Below are 22,290 nucleotides of genomic sequence, written 5' to 3' on the forward strand. Positions count from 1 at the left end.
GACACCAATGGTACCACAGCCCTGAGACAACTGGATAAGCAGCCCCACTCTAGGCTTGTCTGGCTGCACAGAGGCAGACAGACACTGAGTGGACAGCATGAGAAGGGTGTGCATGATCCAGGACGCAGGCTTAGCATTGGGGCAGATGTGTAAGACAGCTCAGATGTGGGCGGGAAGTGAGGCTCTTGCCTGACATGCACAAGGCCCTGGGTTTCATCCTTACCTCTGTAAAAAAAAGGGGGGGGAGTGGGTGGGAAGAGGGGTTGTGAATGGCCAGCAGCACAGACCCTAGTCACCAGAGGGAGATGATAGCATGCGTCCAGACTCCAAAGGAACAGCATCACTTGGTCATCTTTTCTGTCCCTTTTCCCTCAGGCTCCCTTCCCTGAGTGTGTCTCACCTCCATGCTGGCTTAGCTCAAATGGCATGGCTGGTTTCCCTCTCCTCCTGGCAACTGCTATGACTTATCGGTTTTCTGCCCTGGAACTTTTCTTAAATTCTACTAAAGTTGTCCTCTTTAATTTTAAAAAAGGGGGAGGGGGAACAAATGCATTTTAAAAAGAAGGAAAAGGAAGAAATGTAGGTTTTTCCATTTATACTTCAGGATGCACGCATTTCCCTCTCTCCCCAGACTGGACATCCTGGCCCGGGGTGACCCACTTCAGCATGACCCAGTGAGAGAGGGGCACCTGCCTCTTGATGAATGCCCTGCCACCCCCAGTCAGCTCCTAGTGGGCATGTGTGCTGTGGTAGACTTGGCATAGCTTAGTTAGGAGAGAAGATGCACCTGAGCTCAGTTTCAGAGGTTTCCGAGCAGAGACCTTGACTCCTGTGGTTCTAGGGCCATGGTGAGACAGAAAACAGAGTATGGCAGGGGCTGCTTACCGCATGGCAGACAGGAAGATAAGAAAAGACACACAGGAAGGAGCCAGGGCGGAGAAAGGAATGCTGGGACATACCCCAGAAATCTACTTCCTCCAACTTGACCTCAACCACCCTCCTTCCTTTTACCAGTTTCCAGTAACAATATCATACTGTGAACCCATCAAGGGACCCATCCACTGATGATCTCAAAACCCCCAGGATCAGTCACTCCCCCCAGTAGCCAGGCCGTAACAGAGTCTGCCACAGGTGGCAGGAACAGAGGTCACTGACACCGGCCACGCTGGCATCATTAGTTACATGGCACCGTTGGCAGGTGCTGAGCCGTAAGCTGGGCGTGTGCAGGAGGAGGCCAGTGGGGCGGGGAAGGGAAGGCACAGCCCGAGTGGCCTTATCCTTTTCAGTCAGCCTGCTCTACCCGGTCCCTGGCACCCAAGGCCCCAGGGAAGCATGCTCAGACAGGAAGGGCCTCTGTGTGGCTTCCCTGCTGTTAACAGGCATCCCAGCAGCAGTGAGTTAGCTGATGGCCAGGCAGGTCGGACGTGATTGTTCTCAGCGAGGGTTCTTTTACGTATTGAGATCCATGAGCTCTGAGGTAATATGAAGAGTTTACTTAGCTCATACCTCAAGCTTGGTTCTCCACCTGAGGACTTTATCTGCTCTTAATCATCTCCCAGAGGCCCTGCCTACATCTCTGTGCACTGCATACCTCCCTGTGGGGATTGAGTTTTGGCACAGAACCCTTGAAGGGTGTTCAGGCCATAGGAGGACTTGAGCCGTATCAGTGGAAATGTGGTGGACTCAGGGAGGCATCTCAGGGAAGATCCAGAGCACCCTAGTGCCTGCCTTTGTGTCTATCCTAGCTCCCTAGGTGACCGCACACACCAGTTTTTATTTCCCTCACTGACCCCTCTCAGCCCTGCAGTGGCCATCATGGACAAAAAGAGCCAGGACCCATAGCAGCAGACAGAGTGTGTGTCCAGAAGGAAGTGCCTGTGTTTGAGATGCCGAGAAAGGAAGCAGGAAACAGAAGCTGAGCAGAGCTGCCTGCTTAGAGCTGTCTGCTTTCTCTCTAACAGGATCCTGGTGCCTAGCTGCGCTGTTTGGCTGTTGGGAGTTCTGGAATCTTCCTGTACCGGTCATACTCATTGTCTGCCCTTGTTCTTTAGAGAAATGAGCCGCCTGTTGCTGAGCTTGGCCACCAGGTGTGGCCGTGTCGTTTAATAGTTAACGAGTGGAAGATGAAGTGGCAGGACTTTCGGTGTCCATCTCCGTTCCCCACGGCATTCGGGAACTAGGCTCTTGGATAGGGAACATGGCCGGCATCAGCAGACAGTGGCCTGATGGGTCCCCGCATTTACCTTCAGGGTTTGTTTAGCCTGTCTTAAAGTCTTCTTGTTTAAAACCCTGGGCCTTCTCTTGGGCTAAGTGTTTGAGTCCCTCTCTCTGCACTTTGTATCGGTGAGCATTGTGAATTTGTGATTCCCAGGAAAACCTACGTTCTGTTCCCTTCCTTTCCTTTCCTTTCCTTTCCTTTCCTTTCCTTTCCTTTCCTTTCCTTTCCTTTCCTTTCCTTTCCTTTCCTTCCTTCCCTTCCTTCCTTCCTTCCCTTCCCTTCCCTTCCCTTCCTTCCCTCCCCTTCCTTCCCTTCCCCCCCTTCCTTCCTTCCTTTCTTCCTTCCTTCCTTTCTTCCTTCCTTCCTTTCTTCCTTCCTTCCTTTCTTCCAAGGACAACTTTATTAGAATTTAAGACAAGTCCCAGGGCAGGAAACCTATAAGTCAGCAGTTGCCAGGAGGAGAGGGAAAACAGCCATGCCATTTGAGCTAAGCTAGCATGGAGGTTAGCCACATTCGGGGAGGGGAGCCTGAGGGAAAGAGGAAGGAAGCCCAAGACACCTTAAAGCAAAAGGCAAACTTAGGAAAGGCTGCCCCTGGCTTGTACCTAGCTCTCCCCTTGGCTTGTACCAGTGCCTAGAGGAGGCACCCCACCATGCATGGACACATCCGTAGGCGGGCAGTTTCAAGTGTCGGCCTGCTGAGGCTTACAGAACTTTCCTTCCTTCTGCTTCTTAACATGGCGGAGCCTGGCCTGCAGAGCAGTTTGTCCCCTGGGTGTCTTCCCTCGCTGAGTTAGTTTCCAAGGAGACCAGTCCCCACCTTATCTCCACCTGACCTCCTCCACCCTGCCCCACCCTGTTGGGGAGGGAAGAACGTGAATGGACTAGAACTTGGCTTCAGCTCCTGCTTTTTCAAGTGTAATGACTGCCTCATTAAATAAACAGCACTTGGATTTCATGAGAACCAGTAGTGGCTAGGCGTAAGGAAGGAGTGTGCCCCAATTTCATCCCCAGTGAAAGCAGGCACCTCAAGTCCCTTCCTGAGGCTTGGGGCAAGGTTGGCTTTGGGAAAAGAAGCAGCCTCCAACTCAGGGGACCAGCCTGTCTTCTTACAGCAAGAGGACTATGAACGAGAGATAAGCACAGCACAGCGACCATGGGATGGGAAGTCGGGAAGGAATGGATGGCCTGGGAGCTTGGGCTTCACTAGCAAGTGTTTACCCACCCACACTGCTCAGAGGAGGGATGGTGTCAGGGGCCCAGCCTCAGCTGCTTGCTGTCTCAATGTGGTTTCCCCATTGTGGTGGTTTCTAGAATGCCACCAAACAAGCCTAGCTACAGGAGGACAAACAGCGCTCATGATAGTGGTCAGCCTTCAGTGCATGCCTTCTTCCCAGAACCAGGGGTCCTTGCAGTTCACCTGATAGGAAAGCGGTCACCTCAGTCCTCATAGTTCATGGGATGTGAAGTAAGGTGGAAACAGGTGAGAAATGAGATGGCAGACACCTGCCTACTTAGGCCCCAGCACGGAGCCACTGTGTAGGAAACCCAGCTACTTTGTCAGCCAGCACAGAATCCACTATTTCTTAAAGATGAAGACTCAACTTGATTTTAGGGGTGTTACTATGGGAAATAGACACATGAGAACAGGCAAAAGAAATTAAAAGTTTTCAAATTCACAACAGTTTGAGGGAACTCGGTTGTTAGATCTTGGAGGCTGAGGGTGTAGCTCAGTGGTTGAGCGTTTGTCTAGCATGTGCAAGACCCTCGGGTCTATCTCACGCACCAGCAAAGATAATGATTGGTTATTTTCACTGACAGCTTGACACAGGTCTAGAATCGAGTGAGAAGAGAGTGGGCAGGGGCCCGTTCATGGCCTGTGGGTGAGTCTGTGGGTACAGGTGGTCCTGGTCGCAGGGTTAGTGGGCATGAGGACCCAGCTCACAGTGGGCAGCACAGTTCTGTACACAGGGCCTCCTGGACTGCATGTGTACAGAGAGGACTTGGAAGAGCTGTGCACACATTCTTTCTGCTCTCCGTGCGGGTGTGACTCACCGCTCAGCCTCTTGCTCTGACTTCTACACGATTATAACCAGGAATTATAAACCAAATCAACCCTTCGCCCCCTAAATTGCTATCTTACTGTCATTGCTTATCATTGTCATCTGGTGGTTTTGAGTCCCAAAGTTCTTCTTTAGTACTGAACTAAAGTTATGAACAATGGTTTTAAAGTGAAAGCCTCGGCTCCAGTAGTCCCAGGCAGCTCAGCCTCCACTGTGAGCAGTGGTGACAGGCAGAGTCAGTCAGTCAACCGGCCAGAGTGGAAAGGACCAATGAAGAGATCCAGTGACCTCTGTGTATCCTTAGAGGCACTGACCCAAAATGGAGGCTTACACAGAACAAGAATTAGAGCGAGTGGCAAGAGGTCTGTATAGTCAGGCAGTCCTGGCTTAGGCCCGGCTCTGGATCTACCTGCCATTACTTGAAGGGGTCAATCTGGCTTCTGCAAGTCAGCCAGTTGGTCTCCAGGATGCTTCTTCACCCTCCTGGGTTCACCCTCAGCTGTGGTGCAGAGGGCAGACCTTCCCTTCGACGTTGTATTCTTCCAGGAGTCTAGATGCTACTCAAGAGAAGTTAAGGATGGTGACTTTCTCTATGCCTTCAGCCAAAATAAGGGAGACAGACAGACACCAAGCGAAGGCAGAAATGCCAGGCTTTGATTCTGCCTGTGGCCCAAGTAAGGCGTCAGTGCTTTTTAGCAAAAATAGCTTCTCAGTGCCTGTTTCAAGAGGTCACGCCGGAAGTTAATTAGTCATGTCACTTCATGGACATGAACTATGTTACTCATGATGCTTTCATAGAGTGATGGCCGCATTCATGGAGCAGGGTATGACTGGGGGTTCAGTGCTCGCCTCACTGGCATTCATGAGACCTCCAGCTCTATAGCTAGCACCTCAGGAAATAATAACAAAAGAGATCATTGTCACCACAGGTGAGCCTGCCGGTCCAGCACCCCCAGGAGCACCCCCAGGACAGTGCTGAGGCCAGGGGCACAGGTGTGGCTCTGCCTTCTCTCACTAAAGCAGGCCTTCCTGCTCTGGCCTCCTATATCAGAGTGTCTTCCAAGGGAACTTCGTCCCTGATCGAGTCACAGCACTCATCCGCTCACAGAGCCTCTGTGCCCAAGTCTACATAGAGCCCTGGGGAGGGGCCCACATGTCAAGAACGCTGGTCTCCGAGGCCCTCAGCTTGCTTGTTTGCCTTTTTTAAATTATTTAATTTTATTTTTTCCTTATTCACTTTACATCCTGCTTATTGCTCCCCTCCTGGCCATTAGCCCCACAATCCTTCCCCCTTTCCCCACCTTCCCCTCTGAGCAGGTGAGGCCCCCCTGGGTATTTCTACTATCCTAGCAGTTAAAGTTTCTACCAGGTTAGGCATTTCCTCTCCAGCTGAGGCCAGACAAGGCACCCCAGCTAGTAGAACACATCCCACAGACAGGCAACAGCTTTGGGGATGGCCCCTGTTCAGTTGCTTTGGGACCCACATGAAGACCAAGCTTCACATCTGCTACATATGTATGGGAGGTCTAGATCCAGCCTGTGTATATTCTGTGGTTGGTGGTTCAGACTCTGAGAGCCCCAAGGATCCAGTTGTTGACTCTTTAGGTCTTCCTGTGGAGTTCCTATCCCCTTCAGGGCCCTCAATCCTCCCCCCTATTCTTCCATAAGAATCCCCATGCTCCATCCACTGATTGGCTGTGGGTATCTGTATCTGTCTAGTCAGCTGCTGGGTGGAGCCTCTCAGAGGACAGCATGCTCCTGTCTGCAAGCATAACAGTGTATCATTCTCAGGGAGTGGTGCTTGTCCATGGGATGGCTCTCAAGTGTGGCCAGTTAATTGGTTGGCTGTTTTCTTGGCCTCTGCTCCGTCCCTCCTGCCTGCATTTCTTGTAGACAGGATACATTTTGGGTTGAGTTTCATGGGTGGGTTGGTGTCTCTATCGTTCCACTAGGGTTCCTGCCTGGCTACAGGAGGTAAACAAGAAGGAAGGCCCAAGTGAGGAAGCTTGAATCTCACTCAGAACGGGGAATAAATAGTCGTGAGAGGCAGATGGAGGAGGAAACTGGAAGGGAAGGGGGATGGGGAGAGAAATGGGAAGGAAGTTTCAGGATCAGGTGTGGGGAAGGGCAGGAGAGAGGACTAGATGGCCATCAAAAGAAGTGGAAATCTGTAGCTGACAGGGGTGAGGAGGTCAGGAGACATCTCCAGGACAAGACAGAGTCCCTGCTGTGAGGACAGTCTACTGAGTGCCCGTGTGGGTAACACAGGAAACATGGTCTGAAGTCCTCCCCATCATGACAGTGACTTGTTGAAGAACATTGGTTTCTAAGTGAACTCAGCACCTTGTCCTTAGCTCTAAGTCCTGCACTTGGAGTGTGCTACCTTAGGGAGTCTTCTCCACCTCACGTAGCTGCAGCACCCCACAGTTGTGACAGCTCCCCAGCTGTGGCTCCCCCACTCCTCCTGAGCCTGTACCCCTCTTCCCTTACGGCAGAGAAGCTCACGTACTGTTGCTTATCCTCACTGTGGCCAAACCTGAGCACTCGGGAGGGGAGGATTTGTTTTATTGTGTATAGAGTTAGTGCTGTCTGTGTCGCTTAGCTGCAGGAATGTGTGGGTGTGGGGCATATCCTGATGGTGGGAATGTGTGGAGGGTGTTTGTGGCCTTACAGCATCCAAGGATCTGAAAGGGGACAGAGAGAAATGAGCCAGGGCAAGGTGACACCAGTAAGGACCAGGAAGGCTCTTCCAGCTTGGTCCCACCTCCTAAACTTTCCAGAACCCCCCAGATAGCTAAAGGACCAAGCCCCAACCTGAGTTTTGGGGAGAGCTACTTCATATCCAAAACTATAAAAGATCAGCTTTTACCTTCCGTTCTTAGTGATTCTCTCCTGGAACTATCTGTAGTGGATCTCCTTCCTGCTGGGTCCCCATGGCACTGCCTCACTTGACCTCAGCTCCCCCATGGTTTTAGTTTTTCTCTTTTAGATTGAGTGTTTGTCTTGGTTAGGGTTTGTGTCGCTGAGACGACACCACGACCAAGGCAACTCTTATAAAGGACAACATTTAATTGGGACGAGCTTACAGTTCCAGAGATTTAGTCTGTTGTCATCATGGTGAGAAACACAGCAGTGTCCAGGCAGACATGGTGCTGAATCAGGAACCATCTTGATCCAAAGGAGAGAAGACTGGCCTCCTCAGGCAGCTAGGAGGCAGTTCTCTTCTGTAATGGGCGGAGCCTGAGCATAGGAGGACAGCTCTAAAGCTCCTCCCACAGTAAAGCACTTCCAATGAGGCCACACCTCCTAACAGTACCGCTCGCTCCCCATGGGGCCAAGTATATTCCAACCACCACATATCCTAATTCTCAACCTATAGAAATAAGAGAATGGGAGGAAAGATCATTATGTAAATAGAGAAAAAAATTCAGAAGTCACTCAGGTCTTTATTGATTGTATAGTTTTTGAGAATACAGATAAGCCTATAAAACCACATATAGCATCCCATGGAGGCCAGAATAGGGCATTGGGTCCCCAGAGCTGGAGTTACAGACAGTTGTGATCAGCCAGATGTGGGAACCAAAGTCAAGTCCTCTGCGAGAGCAGTACGAGCAGTCACTGAGCCCTCATTGCCATCCCCACTGCTTGCTCCTGGTGTGCTTTTCATTTTTTTCCAAATATATATACACTTAGTATTTTCACTTAAAATATAATTCACATACAGAAGCAGCTAGTGGAGAGGGCAGTAAATAGTTACAAAACAGAAACCCCTGGAACTGCCCCCTGGCAGGACATCCGAAGGCCTCTCCAGGTCCTCCCAGTCTTGGGTGCCAAGTGAAGCTAAAAATCCTTCCCGTTGCTGCCCTCGTGCCAATGTTTTGTTAAGATGCATCCCCTTCTGCCTATCTGTGTCTCCTGCACTCCCTTGTAATAGAATGGTACAAGTGCTCCAGGATGCCTGTCTGATCCTACCTACCCCTCCACCCACCCCGTGGACGTGGGCAGCTCTGCTGGACACTCTCTTGTGTGTATGTGGAATCTGGTATCACAGGGTGATGTGCTAGGCTACAGGTCCAGCTCGTGGGCACAGATGTCTTCCAGAGCAGCTGTCGGTGCTCGAGGCCGCACAGTCCAGTGCACCGGGTGTGAGTGCTGGCTGCAGCCCTGCCCCTCCCCTGCTGTTGAGTGTCTGCCAACTAGTGGATAGCTGCTAGTGTCTAGTTGTATTTTTGTTTGTTTTGGTTTTTGAAACAGTCTTACTGTCCCTACACTGATCCACAAACTTGCGGGTAGCCCAAGCTGGCCTTGAGTTTGTGATGCTCCCGTCTAGGCCTCCAGAGTACCAGGATTACAGATGTGCAGCCACAGACTGGCTTCCTGGTAATAATAAAGTTTTTGGCTTTTCTTGATGAGTTGTTTAGTGATTGTCCGTTGTTTAGGTTCTGTGTCTAATGTCCTGCCCTTCCCTTCTCTTCTATTTACTTGTGTATTTTTGAGAGAGAGTCTCACTGTGCAGCCTATCTCACTCTTTCACGTGGAACCTACAGTGTAGGCCAGGCTAGCTGTGAACTCCCAGAGATCTGCCTGCCCCTGCTTCCCTAGTGCTGGGACTAAGGGTTGTGCCTGGAATTTCTTCTAAGATGTTCTATAACTGTCTTAGGTTTTTATCTATTGTTAAGAAGAGGAAAGGGTTAATTTGTTTACATGTCCCCATCTCCTCAGTCCTTCTGGAGGGGAATTCAGGGCAGGAACTGAAACAGAAGTCATGGAGGAATGCTGCTTAGTGTCTTGGTCCCATGGCTTGCTAAACAACCCAGGACCATCCACCCCAGGGATGGTTCCCACACATCACTGAGCCCCCCTCACATTACTAGTGAAGAAAATTCCCCAGACTTGTCTACAGGCCATTCAGTCTAATGGAAGTCCTTTTCTCAGTTGAAGTTCCCTCTTCTTAGATGACCCTAAGCTCATGTCAAGTTGACATAAAAACATCCAGTCTATTACTATTTTTTTAATGTGTTAGCCATTGCCTTTTACATCAAGTCTCTGATGCTCCAGTTTGTTTGAGCTTGTGTGTCATATGATCTAACTTTCTTTCTGTCTGTTTCCTGGGCCCTGGGCCCTAGCCAACCTGTGTTGAAAGACTGACATACCCTCTGTCCTGCAGTCCAGTACTGCTGTGAATCCAGGGTCCTTCCCTCTGCCACCCACAGTTCAGCTGCCTCATGAAGCTTCACAAACAGTCCTGCTACCGGAACAATGGCTCCTCCCACTGTGGCTCTTCCCACTCCTGCCCTTGGCACTCCATGCGTGCAGATTCTGCCGTCCCAGGCCCACAGAGGTGGCTGTCGGGTGGCAGATTGGAGTGTCTTTGAGTACACAGGTGGATTTCTCATGCAGCTTCCCAGAACAACTGAATTCCAGTGGTGATCTCCAAGCTGTGGAGGAGGGAGAAGAGGGGAGAAGGAGGAGGAAGGGGAGGAGGGGAAGAGGGGGGAAAAGGAGGAGGAGGGGGAAGAAGAGGGGGGAAAAGGAGGAGGAGGAGGAGTAGAAGGAGGAGGAGGAGGAAGAGCCTACCCACCTCCTTTCAGTGCCACTTGGAGGTCCTGGCTAGCACAGACACAGCAGTGTGCCAGGGCTCGCACATTGAAGGAAGTATTTACAGGAACAGGGTCAGACTCCACAGCCAAACAGGGTAGCCAGTTACAGGTTGCTTTTTTTTTTTTTTTTTGTATTGCAACAGCAATCTAAAATTAATCTTTTGCGGGAATATCATCTCATAGTAACATCAGAGCACAGCAAATCCCAAAAAAACTGCCCCCCAATACTGTTTAGCACATTTTAACTAGAAATTATCTGACCATGTTAACAGGAGAACCTGAGTAATTAGAGAGTAGTTTGTTCCTCTGTATTGGGATACTCCATATAGATAGGAAACTCACAGTTCTCCAACCTGTGTGGTGCAAGTAAAGGTTCATAACAGTCTGCCCGTGAAGGAAGACAAGATGGAGGATTCTTAACAACAGTGGTGGTACAGTGAAGGGCAGTGCTCGAAGAAGATAGCCCTAGCTATACAGACACCAGGACCCAGAACTCCCCATGTAGCCCAGGCTGGCCTCAGACCGTTCTCCTGCCTCTGCCTCCTCGATGCCGAGATTGCAGGTGTGTACTACCTTACTAGGTAGACGTAGTCATTAAAAAGATTCATGGGTTGTTCTTTTAAAAAACATAATAGAAAGCTAGAGAGGCGGACTAGTTAAGACCACTTGTTGTTCTTGAGAGGACCTGGATTCAGTTAATACCCACGCAGTGACCGTTAGGCCAGCCCTGACAGGGTCCAGGACTGAGGTGAGGCACAGCATTGGACAAAGGACAAAGGCTAATGACCTCTGGCCTTTAACTCTCTCTTACTGTTTTCTGGGGGCCACAAGCTGATGGCTTCTGGCAATTTCACAAAGACCTAGAGGCAGGCAGGCAGGCAGGCAGGCAGGCAGGCAGGCAGGCAGGCAGGCAGACACACACACACACACACACACACACACACACACACACACACACACACACACACTCAAACACTCGCTCCCTCTCTCTATCTCCATCTCTATCTCTATTTCTATCTCTCTTACTTGGTGGATGGAGCAGAGCCCAAAGAGCCACACTTTATTTTTTCTTTCAGCCTTTTTATACCTTCTCAGACAAACGTTCTTTATAAAGTTACCTCACAGATGAAATGTTACACAGAAGGGGAGTCGCAGAAGGATGTAGATACTGAGTTCAAGGCAGGGTGTCATTCTGTAAGCTCATTATAAGTTCAGAGCAACAGTTTCACATGACCTGGCTTTACCATAATGCACACCTGTGGCCTCCTCCTTGAACCTGACCGAGAATGAGTGTTTTTCCTTGTTCACAAATATGTCCCAAGCCTATTTCTTTTCTTATTCTTAATTCTAACTTTATTACATCTTTCTAGCAAAACAACTAAAACCATGTCCTTAAAACATTCTTCCTAAAATTGTATGAATCAAATCAGGAATTCTATAAGTCATTAATTCATCTGAACAGCATAAATCAACATCTTCATGTTGATCTGCAGGAAATTTGCCCAAAGGCATAGGCTATCTCTGAGGAAGTAATCTCACAAACGAGGCTGTAGGCAGCGAGGGTCTCCCGGTGTCCACTCACAGCAAGCCACACATGTGGAGTGTGGCAGTGACAAACATGAGCAAGCACAGCAGTAGCAAGAAGCAATCAGTCCTGGGTGAAGTCTCTGAGACTGCGCCTCACCAGAGCTCCCCCATCGCAGCTCAGCAGGACGGTGGCCGTCTCCAGGGAGCTCACGTGCCCTCTGCATCTCTTCCTGAGCAACATCCACCAGTGACCCAGTCTCTGGAACTCCAGTTCCAGAGAATTATTCATCTTCGTCTGCCCTCAGAGGGTACCATACACATGGCGAACAGACATACATGCAAGAAAAACACCTATACAACATAAAATAAAAACAAATCTTCAAAGAAAAAACCCACAAAGTACTAGGTGTGGTGGTACACATCCTTAATCACAGCACTCAGGAGGCAAAGGCAGGAGGATCTGTGAGTTCATGACTAACCTGGTCTACATGGCAAGATCCCAGCCAACTGGTGTTAAATGGTGACACCATACCTGACCAGAGATCCTTTTAGCCAAAACTTGTCATGTAGAGGAATGTTGGCTTCGGTTTGTTGTGTGTTTTGTGTGTGTATGTGTGCATGCATGTCCTTGTGCATGTGTGGGTAATTTACCAATTAGGCTGGCTCCCTTCAGTTTTTTCAGAGTTCACAGAATGCTTCTTAGCACAGTGAGGCAATTGAGTCTCTTGGCTATTACGTCACACATCCCATGATTTGGGTTAAAAATCTGTCCCTGGAATTGTTGGTCAGTTCTGTAATTGAAGCATACATTGTAAGTTCATCTGTGCTATTGGCTGTTACGTTAGTGACTACTCAGACTCAAAACAGCCTGCAGTGTTCTTCACTGGCCCACAGTGGTCTTATTTTGTGGCCCAGAGTGGCCTGGAACCTATTCTGTAGCCGGTCTGACTTGCATGTGAAGTAATCTCCCTGCTTCACACACGGCACACGGCACACGGCACACAGTGGAGGTGTGTGCTCCAGCTGTCCTGATGCTGGGCAGTGAAGACTGCAGGCTTCTGTGAGTCCTGAGTAGCCAACAGGGTTCTGAGGGTGAGCCCCAGCTCCCTTGTTTCTGAGGCCCAGGGCTGGTGTCTTTGTTCCGTTCCGTCTCCACAGACACTGTATGAGTGTGTCTGTAGGCTTCACGCCTTAGCGTCATCAAGGACTCAGCCCGAAGCAAGTGTGGATCGCTTCACATTCATAGGCAATTGATGAAAGCAAGGCATGCTGAAGTTACTAATCCACAAGGTGTTTGAGAGCAACGTGTCTGGGCGGCCTGAAGCATGGGCCTCTGGCCTCTCTAGCCTCTTGTGCTGTCCTATCAGCACAGCAGAACAGGGGAATTAAAACAGCACACTGACCATGAAGCCCTATGTTAACTCATATTGTTAAGACGTGCAGATGTCTGACCGGAAGTATATTACTTTAGCTTTGCAACCCTATATTTCATTGCTATTTTTTTAATAAAGATTTTTTTAGATTTCTTTGTTATTTCATGTGTTTGGGTGCTTTGCCTGCATAGTATGCATGCACCACATGCATGCCTTGTGTCCTCCAGAGGTCAGAAGCTACCTTATGTGTGCTAGGAGTCTTATTCAAGAGCAACAAGTACCAGCAGCCACTGAGCTAAAACCTCCAACCCCTATTTTTTTTTTTTTTTTTTTTTTTTTTTTTTTTTTGGAGCTGGGGACCGAACCCAGGGCCTTAGGGGTTGCTAGGCAAGCGCTCTACCACTGAGCTAAATCCCCAACCCCCAACCCCTATTTTAATTATATTTTTAAGACACAGCTCATTGTGTAGCCCTCACTGCTCAGAACTTACTATGTAGCCCAAGCTAGAACTAGAACTCAGGGATCTCCCTGCCCCTGCCCTCCAAGTGCTGGGATGAAAGGCATGTGCCACCACTGCCCAGCTAAACTGTGGGCTTCTTGGTTCTCTGTACTGCTGAGAAAATAAACAAAGCACAGCCAGAGTCTGCATAGTCAGGCTATGTCAACTATAAGCTTAGTTAAGGCATCCTGGCAATATGGAATGTGAATAAATATTCCCCAGGCTCAGAGGCTAGGAAGAGGATATAACTCAGGAAACACACCCTTTCCACAGAAAGCATTGGCTTGAGATGGCCACAGGCTCTGTGTGTTGTGATGGTATGATACGGTGGTGGCTCTCTTGTCCCAGCCTCCTCACCCTGCTTCAGTGTTTGCTGTCTCTGTGTGACCATGGAATTCATGTACCAGTGCCTGTTCTCAGCTTAGCCACTAGGGATTCAGATAAGTAAAAGCTGTCATCAGAAGGCACCTGCCCTCCTGGCATCATGGGAAGTGAAGATGCTTAGCAAACTAGCTGCCTGTTTACTGTAGGTGCTGGATGACTGGCTCAGCTAGGAAGTAAGGAAGGGCCTTGTAGAGCAGCGGATCAGAAAGCTGGCAGTGGGAGCGCCAAGGAAGGCCATGAGCTGAAGGGAGCAGAGCGGCACCTAGTCAGGGATGCCTGCTGGGGAGGCTCGTCTGGGAAGGTGCTCTCAGGACGACTCACGCTCACCAGAAGAATAATTCATGCAAGTTCACATTTGAAATTAAACCAGACGGGTTTAAAAAGAAAAAAGTTAATGTTTTTATGAATCATTTTAAAAATGTAATGAATTACAAGCTGACTCCTGTGTGCTCTGCACTTGAGAAACAAAGGCAGAAGGGCCACTGCAATTTTGAGGTTAGCCTGATCTACATCAAGTTCTAAGCCAGCCATGGCTATATACCAAGAACCTGCCTTAAACCAAGGTTATAGGAAGACGTAGACTTAAAAGAGGACCTTAGAGAGCATTGTGGACATCTTACCAGAATTTAACAAGTGAGTTAAGGGGTCAATCCGCATGTGACTCTGAAACAGATGAGTTGCAGGTATGTTTTATCCTACAGTAATCCAGTGGTCTCCTGCACTTGAAGTGATGGCTTGGCTCTCGAATAGTCTCATAGTTCCATTTGCTAATAGGGAAATGCTGACTCGCAGAGGTGCACACGTGACCTAAGATACATGTCCTGCCTTTGATGTGCTCCATGCATGATGCACTCCACCATCACCACCACTGGTCTCTTCTTCGGCCCAGAGAAGCCATCAGCCTCACTCTGGTGGTTAAAGTTTTCTAAACTTCTCAGGGCTGTCCTGTGGAACTGAGTCCAGTTCCGCTTCATCGCCTGACAGTGTTTCTGCATCTCTGTTGTCTCATTAAAAATGAAGTGAAAGGTGTCAGTGTCTCAGTAAGTGCTCCCTGAAGAAGTTCCTGTTACGATCGCAGCGGCTACATCACTGCCATTGTACGCATGTCGCCCAGAGAGAGGGATGGAGGGGACTTGGAGAGAAATCAAGGCTGCCCTTACTGCAGGTCTCTGGGCAGATGCGGTGCTTGGGCAGCCAGAAGTCTCTCCCCATCCCATACCTGCCTCTGCCATCACCGTCGCCCAGACCTGGTCTCCCTGTCTGCTGCTCTCTTTCCCCTTTCCCAGCCTGGGGCCTGGCATGTGAGTGTCGCTGCCCAGAAATTATCTGTCCTTGAGCGCCTTCAGAAGGGTTGGTTGTGACTGGTGCTGTCAATCATGCCATGCCTGTGATGGCGGCAGTGGCCAGCCGTGGTGATGTTGGCAGCGGCCAGCCGTGGTGATGGCGGCAGCGGCCAGCCGTGGGGCACACACGCCCTCTGCACTATTGAGCGGGTATTTAACACTTCACCTCACCCGTCCCTTTCCTTGCACTCTTATTAATCCACAATAAAATGGGAGGCTAAGAGTGTCTCTCCTGGCCCTGTGGGTTAAGTATCATCGTGACTGACAGCCCTCGCTCTCCCCTTTCAGATGTTCCTCCTGCAGATCAAGAGAAGCTTTTTATCCAGAAGCTACGTCAATGTTGTGTCCTCTTTGACTTTGTTTCTGACCCACTGAGTGACCTGAAGTGGAAGGAAGTAAAGCGAGCTGCACTCAGTGAGATGGTGGAATATATCACACACAACCGGAACGTGATCACAGAGCCCATTTACCCCGAGGCCGTCCACATGGTGAGTGAGCTTCAGGAGGGCACCCCCCCTCTTCCCCCAAGATTGGGGTGCCCCAGGAAGGGACGGGAGGGCTGGGTTTGTGTTTACTATGTTGTCGTCTCTGCATTCTTTGCCTTGACTTCTTAAGCAATGCAGCCTTAGTGTAGGTCCCCTCGTGTAACTCAGAAGTAAGTGTCCTGCCCACCGTGTGCCCTCAGCAAAGAGCAGATGCCCAGGCCAGTGACGCCCGGAGTAGCGGCAGGCTTTGCTCCCTCCTTAACTCCAGCTCAAAAGCCGTGGAAGTCCGCCCCATCCAGAACTGTAAGGAACTGTCCTGCCTTCACAGCTTTCAGTTTGTTCTTGGTGTGGCCTTCATAGTCAGTCCTCCTGGAACTTCCTCAGTGGCTTCCATCAGGAGTGCAGCTTCATTTTCTTCTGCTTATCAAGTCTGTTCTTACCTCAGATACCATCCCCTCCACTCATTAGGATGAATGTGTTGAACCTGACTTCCTTTTAGAACGGAACCTCTCTCTTAGTACCTATTAAATTTAATAGGTCAGTTGTAGTATGGAATTTTCCTGTTTCGAAGCAGTCTTGGCAACCAGTATTGCCTAATTTATAGGAAGAACCTGCCTTGTTTGCATCAAATGCCTACCCTTCAGCCAAGTGCGCTCTAGACTGCTTCACTGGGTTTCTCTTGTCTTTCCTGGAGCACCTGGGATGCTCTAGAGACTTCTTCCATGGGTTGGGCATTGCTCCTGCTCCTGTTCCCGAGCCAGAGTCTCTGTCTCTGTTGCAACTTTGTCCCCTCTCCTGCACATCGTGCCCTCCCTGAGCAGGTGGGCAGGTGGCTCCCAGAAGAATTTGACACACGTTTTCTGACTTTCCACTGTGGGCTGGGCACTCTTAGGGGAGAAAGAACGGATTCTGACGAAGGTGAGACAGGTACTTTGTGGGCATGAAAATTGCATGATTCAGACGATGCTGGCCCTCGAGGGAAAGCAGACTGGGGCTGCAGGGCTGAGGTGGTGACTTCTGCTCCTGTCCATGTGCACTAGAGATCAGAGAGTAGAGTCACAGACTATCAAGCTGTCAGATGTCGTGTGTGTGTGTCTGTGCGTGTCTTGTGTATGTGTGTCTGTCTGTGTCTGGTCCATGTCTGTGTGTATGCACATGTGTATCTGCCCTGACCTCCTGTTTGTCTGGTGATCTCTGAGGAGAATAGGAGCAGGCAGAGATTGGGTTCTTGTAGGGACTGATAATATGTTCATTACTTCCCCTGACACTGGGGAAGTAACAGTGGCTGGCAGTCTGTCCACGGTATGACTTGTGCTCATCTTGGTGAATAAAGAATCAAGAGAGCTGGGGTTGGGGATTTAGCTCAGTGGTAGAGCGCTTGCCTAGCTTGCCTAGCTGGGTTCGGTCCCCAGCTCTGGAAAAAAAAAAATAAATAAAAATAAGGATCAAGAGAGCTCATTCAGCCTGTGCCTTCCCAGGCCCACTTCCAGTGACCCATTTGTATCATCCTCACTTCCCACTTCAGAGCTCCCACTCCTTCCAAAATAGCGCCTTACTGAGGAACAGGTGTTCAAACACATGACCACAGGGGACAGGTCAAGCCCAGAGTAACAAGAGCAACAATGAAAAGTGTGGTGAAGGCTGGGTGGGGCGGGAAGGGTGGGGTGGGGTGGGGTGGCAGTGTCTGTAGTGAGGCACAGCAAGCACATGTGGGGTTCAGGATCCTACCACAGCCCCCATCCCAGTGAGGCCTGCTTTGGGCCCATTCTGATGAGAGCTCAGCAGCCTTCAGCCTCAGCCAGTGGCCATGTTCACAGCACTTTGTCCATGTCTGATGGCCACCTGCTGCTGTTTCTTGTGTCTGGAGTATTTGTCATCTTGTTCCCAGTGACTTTAGAGACATTAATGTCTGCTAACGGAAGCGTTCACAGCAGTGTAGCTGCGTGAGCACCACCTGTCTGACGAGGATGCTGTGTGGCTCCTTAACGGCTGTTGACACGTCGTCATGTCCTGAAGTTCACCTTACCTAAGGAATGACTCATACTTCATGACAAGCATTTCCAGAGAGGGTGCTTCAGTGTAAGCCGTGTCATAGCCTACACTTCTCCTTCTCTGGACAAATAATTTTATCATAATAGTCTGTTATATAGATACACTCTTTTTTGATATTCTTTTAAAATTTTATTTTTATTTTATGTGTATGGATGTTTTGCCTGCATGTATGTCTGGGTACCATATATGTGACGTATCTTCAAAGACCAGAAGAGGATGTCACATTCTCTGAGTCTAGAATGACCGATGGTGGTTATTGGCCATGTGGGTGCTGGGAACCAACCCTGAGTCTCCTGGAAAAGCAGCCAGTACTCTTAACCACTGAGTCCCCTTTGCCCAGCCATTCGTAATCTGGTGAGGGTTAAGGTTACTTCTGGCCTTTTGTTTTGGTTTGATGCAGTTTTGAGACAAGGTCGCAGTAGATAGGCCTGGCTGCCCTGGAACTCTCTGTGTAGACCAGGCTGGCCCGGAATTCACAGAGATCCACCCACCCGTCCCTGGGGTCGCAGGCGTGTACCGCCACACCAGCTTGGATTTGGGTCTGCTAAGGCCGCTGTGGAGCAGCATCGGCACAGAGCAGCTCTCTGGAGTGTGACCTAGCAGCAGAGTGTGTGAGCCTCACAGAGTGAGAACTGTCAGGCTGTTTCAGAATGGCTGCACTAGCTCACACTCCTGACGGGTGAAGTCTCCACACCCCAGAACCTTGTCGCCTATTTCTTTGGTTCCATTGTCCCGAGTGAGACCTAGTAACTCACTGTGGCACTGACTTGTGTTTATCTGGGTGTCTTTCCGTTAGTGCTCTGTTCCGTATCCCACTACAAGCCAGAGCCTTACAGACTGGCCAGTGTGCTCCTACCTGCACCCCACAGACAGAAACAGAGCCCCAGGCTGACTGGAATAGTAGAATAGATCACTGGGCTTGCATCGAGACCTTCTAATGTTGTCAGATGAGCTATGGAAGACAGCTGTGGCCATTGCTTCGTGCCCAGGGGCCTTAAGCTGTTGCTCCAGAGAAGGTGTGCAGTGGAGTGGTACAGAATTTGCCATTGTTTGCATGGAGACTGTCTTCACCTAAAAATCTAATGGTTAAAAAACCCGTGATTAGGACTTCAGTATTTAGCAGGCATTTTTTCTTTTTGAGAGAGAGAGAGAGAGAGAGAGAGAGAGAGAGAGAGAGAGAGAGAGATGAAATAGATGAGATGAGATGAGATGAGATGAGATGAGATGAGATGAGATGAGACTTTCCAGGAAACAGCTGATAGTATTTGTTGTGAACATGGGAACTTGCAAGGAGATTTGGGCTCGGCAGCATGGGGTGAGGTAAATCGTCAAGATCTGCAAAACCACAAACGTATTTTCCAGAGTCGCTCACAGGGAATGATGTATTCATGCTGAGTGTGTGGCCCACCTGGGTTTGACTGTCCCCGCACATGTCACCTGTAATAATGTTCAGATCTCCAGAGGAGTAAAACTGATATAAAAATGAATGAATGTATACATAGAAAGGAGATTTATTAGAATGGCTCACAGGCTGTGCTCCAGCCCGTCTAGTGCCGTTTACCAATGGAAGGTCCAAGAATGCAGTAGCTGTTGAGGCCATAAGGGTGGATGACTCGGCTGGTCTTTGGTATATGCTGGCATCCCAGAGAAGTAGGCTCCAGTGCCTGTGAAGGAATGGACTTCACTGCTGACACTGAGAGCAGGCAGGCGCAGGGAACAAGCTTCCTTTTCCCTGTCCTTATACAGGCTGCCGTCAAAACGTGTGGCCCAGATTAAAGGTGGATCTTCCCACCTCAAAAGATCTAGAGTAGAGGTGTATCTTCTCTCCTCATAAGATCCAGATTTAAATTGGGTCTTTCCACTACAAATCATTTAATTAAGAAAAATATTCCTGGGGTTGGGGATTTAGCTCAGTGGTAGAGCGCTTGCCTAGGAAGCGCAAGGCCCTGGGTTCGGTCCCCAGCTCCGAAAAAAAGAACCAAAAAAAAAAAAAAAAAAGAAAGAAAAGAAAAATATTCCCACAAGTGTCGCTAGCTGCTTAAATTTCAGTTAGTTCCATGTTTCAGCATGCCCACCTCTGTGCTTTGGGTTACAGTTTTAGAGATGTTCTTCTCCAAGTTTCTGCCTTGACCACACAGGATGTAGGAAAGGTAGGTCAGGCACATATGCCCAGTTCAGCTTCCCTGTCACTGCGTTCCTTTAGCCTCCTGAGAAGAAATCTCAGGCATGCTCTCCCCCCATGTTAATACCTAAACCTCAGGCATGCCCTGCCCCCATGTTAACACCTGATGGGACCATGCCGTGTGCTAGTGCGTGGACCCTCGCGTCTCACTAAAGCGGTCCTCACTAAAATGTGCGAAGGCCAGAAATGCTTAGCAACTGCGTGTCCGTCAACATCCACATTTTTAAGATTTAAGATAAAAAGAGCATGATTTAAGTAGTTTTGTGGTGTATATGGATATAATTCCTCCTTTTTTATTTTATGAAGATATTGTTTTAAAGTTCCATGGGCCCATTCCACAATACCTTGTCCTTGAGGATTATAAGGAGTCCCAGTAATGTGGTAATAATAGATTATCGACAGAACGTCTCAAACGCCTGACCGCAGTGGCCAGTTTCATTATCTGCTTTAATCTGATGTGGACCAGCCAGCATAGAGAACAAGGTAGGCAGTAAGCAGTTACAATCTAAGTTGCCTCCCCTGTTAAAGCAATTACAACAAGAAAGCCTAAGAAGGTGTCAATAGTCACATGTACACTTGTTAAGTTTCCAAAGTCAGAAATATGAGTAACATCCATTTGCCATAACTGATCAGGTGTGAGTCCTTGAGGATTAACACCATTATGTGGGAAAGGAAGAAATGGAGGCCCAGTCTTTACAATTTGACGTGCACATTCTCTAGAAACACCAAATTGTTGTCCCGAGCTGTTACTCTTGTGACGATGTAAAGAATGAGATTGTTTGGCTGATTGTTCTCTGTATGGCCGATAATCTGCCTCGCACACAATCTGTGTGGCCTCACTCAGGGGTCTGGGCAATCTAGCATGAGCTCTTAAATGTCCAGTAAAGTAAGGAACAGTACATTCTTTTTTTTTTTTTTTTTTTTTTTGAGCTGGGGACCCGAACCCAGGGCCTTGTGCTTACTAGGCAAGTGCTCTACCACTGAGCTAAATCCCCAGCCCCCAGTACATTCTCTTAAATTGAGTTGTATTTGCATAAATAATTGCAAAATTTGAGAATTAGCAGTATCTAAAAAGGGAACAGCTTCAAGCAATTGCAAACCATGAGCTTATATTGGCTATCAGTATTCAAATTAAAAGCTTGATTTTCAATATTTCAAAAATAGTGGCTTCAGCACATAATTAGATTATTTGTGCTGAAGTGGGTGGGGGACTTGAGAATGAACATGTGATCCAATTGCATATGCTGCCTTCCCATTAGATGAGCCGACTGTAAATACAGTAAGCACATTCTCTATCGGCTGCATGTGTAAATTTTTAGGAAGTACAAAAGCCTGCATAGAGATAAATTGTAACAACTTGTCTTTTGGATAATGATTATCAATTTTGCCTCAAAAGTTTGCACATGCAGCAGGCCAAACATCAGTATTCTGCAATAACCAATTTAATTGCTGTTTGGAATAAGGAATATTTCATCAGGTTCTTTCCACAAAATACTTTTTTGATTCTATCCTACAATTCTATATTAACACAATAACAGCTTCATAATAGGGTGTTCAAACTTTACTTGGAGATGAAGAAAGATGAGTCCACATTAATTGTCCCTTTTGCCAAAGAACTGCTGTGGGTACGTGAAAGGTAGCAAGAACACAAACAGCCAATAATTGATCATAGCCTACATAATGTATCTGTTGTTGACTAATAGCTTCCAGTACTTTCTGCAAAGCTCTTTGTCCCTCATCAGTTAATTGTTGAAGAGAATTAGGGTTTGTGTCCCCCTTGAGAGTATCAAACAGAGGTTTAAGGCCTCCTGTGGTAAGCTTAAGGTGAGGTCTTAGCCAATTAATAGCTTTTGAAAATCATTAAAAGTAAATTATCTTTTCTTATTTGGATTTTCTGTGCCTTAATTTATTTAGGATATAACTGATGTCCCAAATATTGAAAAGGATATTGCCTTTGAATCTTTTCTGGAGCAGCAACTAATCCCCAAGATTTTAAAACTCGTTGTATAAGAGCAAAGGCTTGTGGTAAACTCCTTCAGAGGGGTCAGCTAATAAAATACATTCATTATATATATTCATATATATTCATATAATGAGTAGATCCACAGAAGGATGTGAAGTCCTAACTTCTGGTACTGAAGCAGCAACACATTTTTGACATAATGTAGGGTTATTAGCCCTTCCTTGAGTCAAAACTTTTCAGTGGTATTACTTCCTGGGTTCTTTAAGATTACAAGCAGGCTTACTAAATGCAAACCTTTTACAGTAATCAAGATGCAAGGAAGTACTATAAAAACAATCTTTTAGGTCTATGACGAGTCTATACGTATTTTCTGGAATGGCGGCTGGGGTAGGTAAGCCAGGTCGCAGTGCTCCGGTAAATTCCACAGCTTCATTAACCTTCCGTAAAGCTTTCGACAGTCTTCGCTTGCCTGGTTTCTTTTCTTACAAATGTAGGCGAGTTCCAGGGGAATTAGAATCTTGCACCTATGATTGGATTGTAAACTGCCAATGTTCCAACTATAATTTTTAAAAGTTTCTTTTGCAGTATCAGGGCGTAACCA

The 22,290-nt window shown here is 48.3% G+C and overlaps 1 protein-coding gene across 9 annotated transcripts in view; it reads left to right on the forward strand.

The window, feature by feature from the left end:
* Ppp2r5c (protein phosphatase 2 regulatory subunit B'gamma) overlaps positions 1–22,290 on the forward strand; it is a 134,662-nt gene that overhangs the window by 65,573 nt on the left and 46,799 nt on the right. For all 9 annotated transcript variants that reach the window (XM_032908434.1, XM_032908436.1, XM_032908435.1 and 6 more), the window contains one exon: positions 15,296–15,495. In XM_032908434.1, coding sequence (XP_032764325.1) covers positions 15,296–15,495 — 200 coding nt within the window. The remainder of the gene's footprint in view (positions 1–15,295; positions 15,496–22,290) is intronic.

Source organism: Rattus rattus, chromosome 7 (genome assembly GCF_011064425.1).
Source record: "Rattus rattus isolate New Zealand chromosome 7, Rrattus_CSIRO_v1, whole genome shotgun sequence".
NCBI lineage: Eukaryota > Metazoa > Chordata > Mammalia > Rodentia > Muridae > Rattus > Rattus rattus.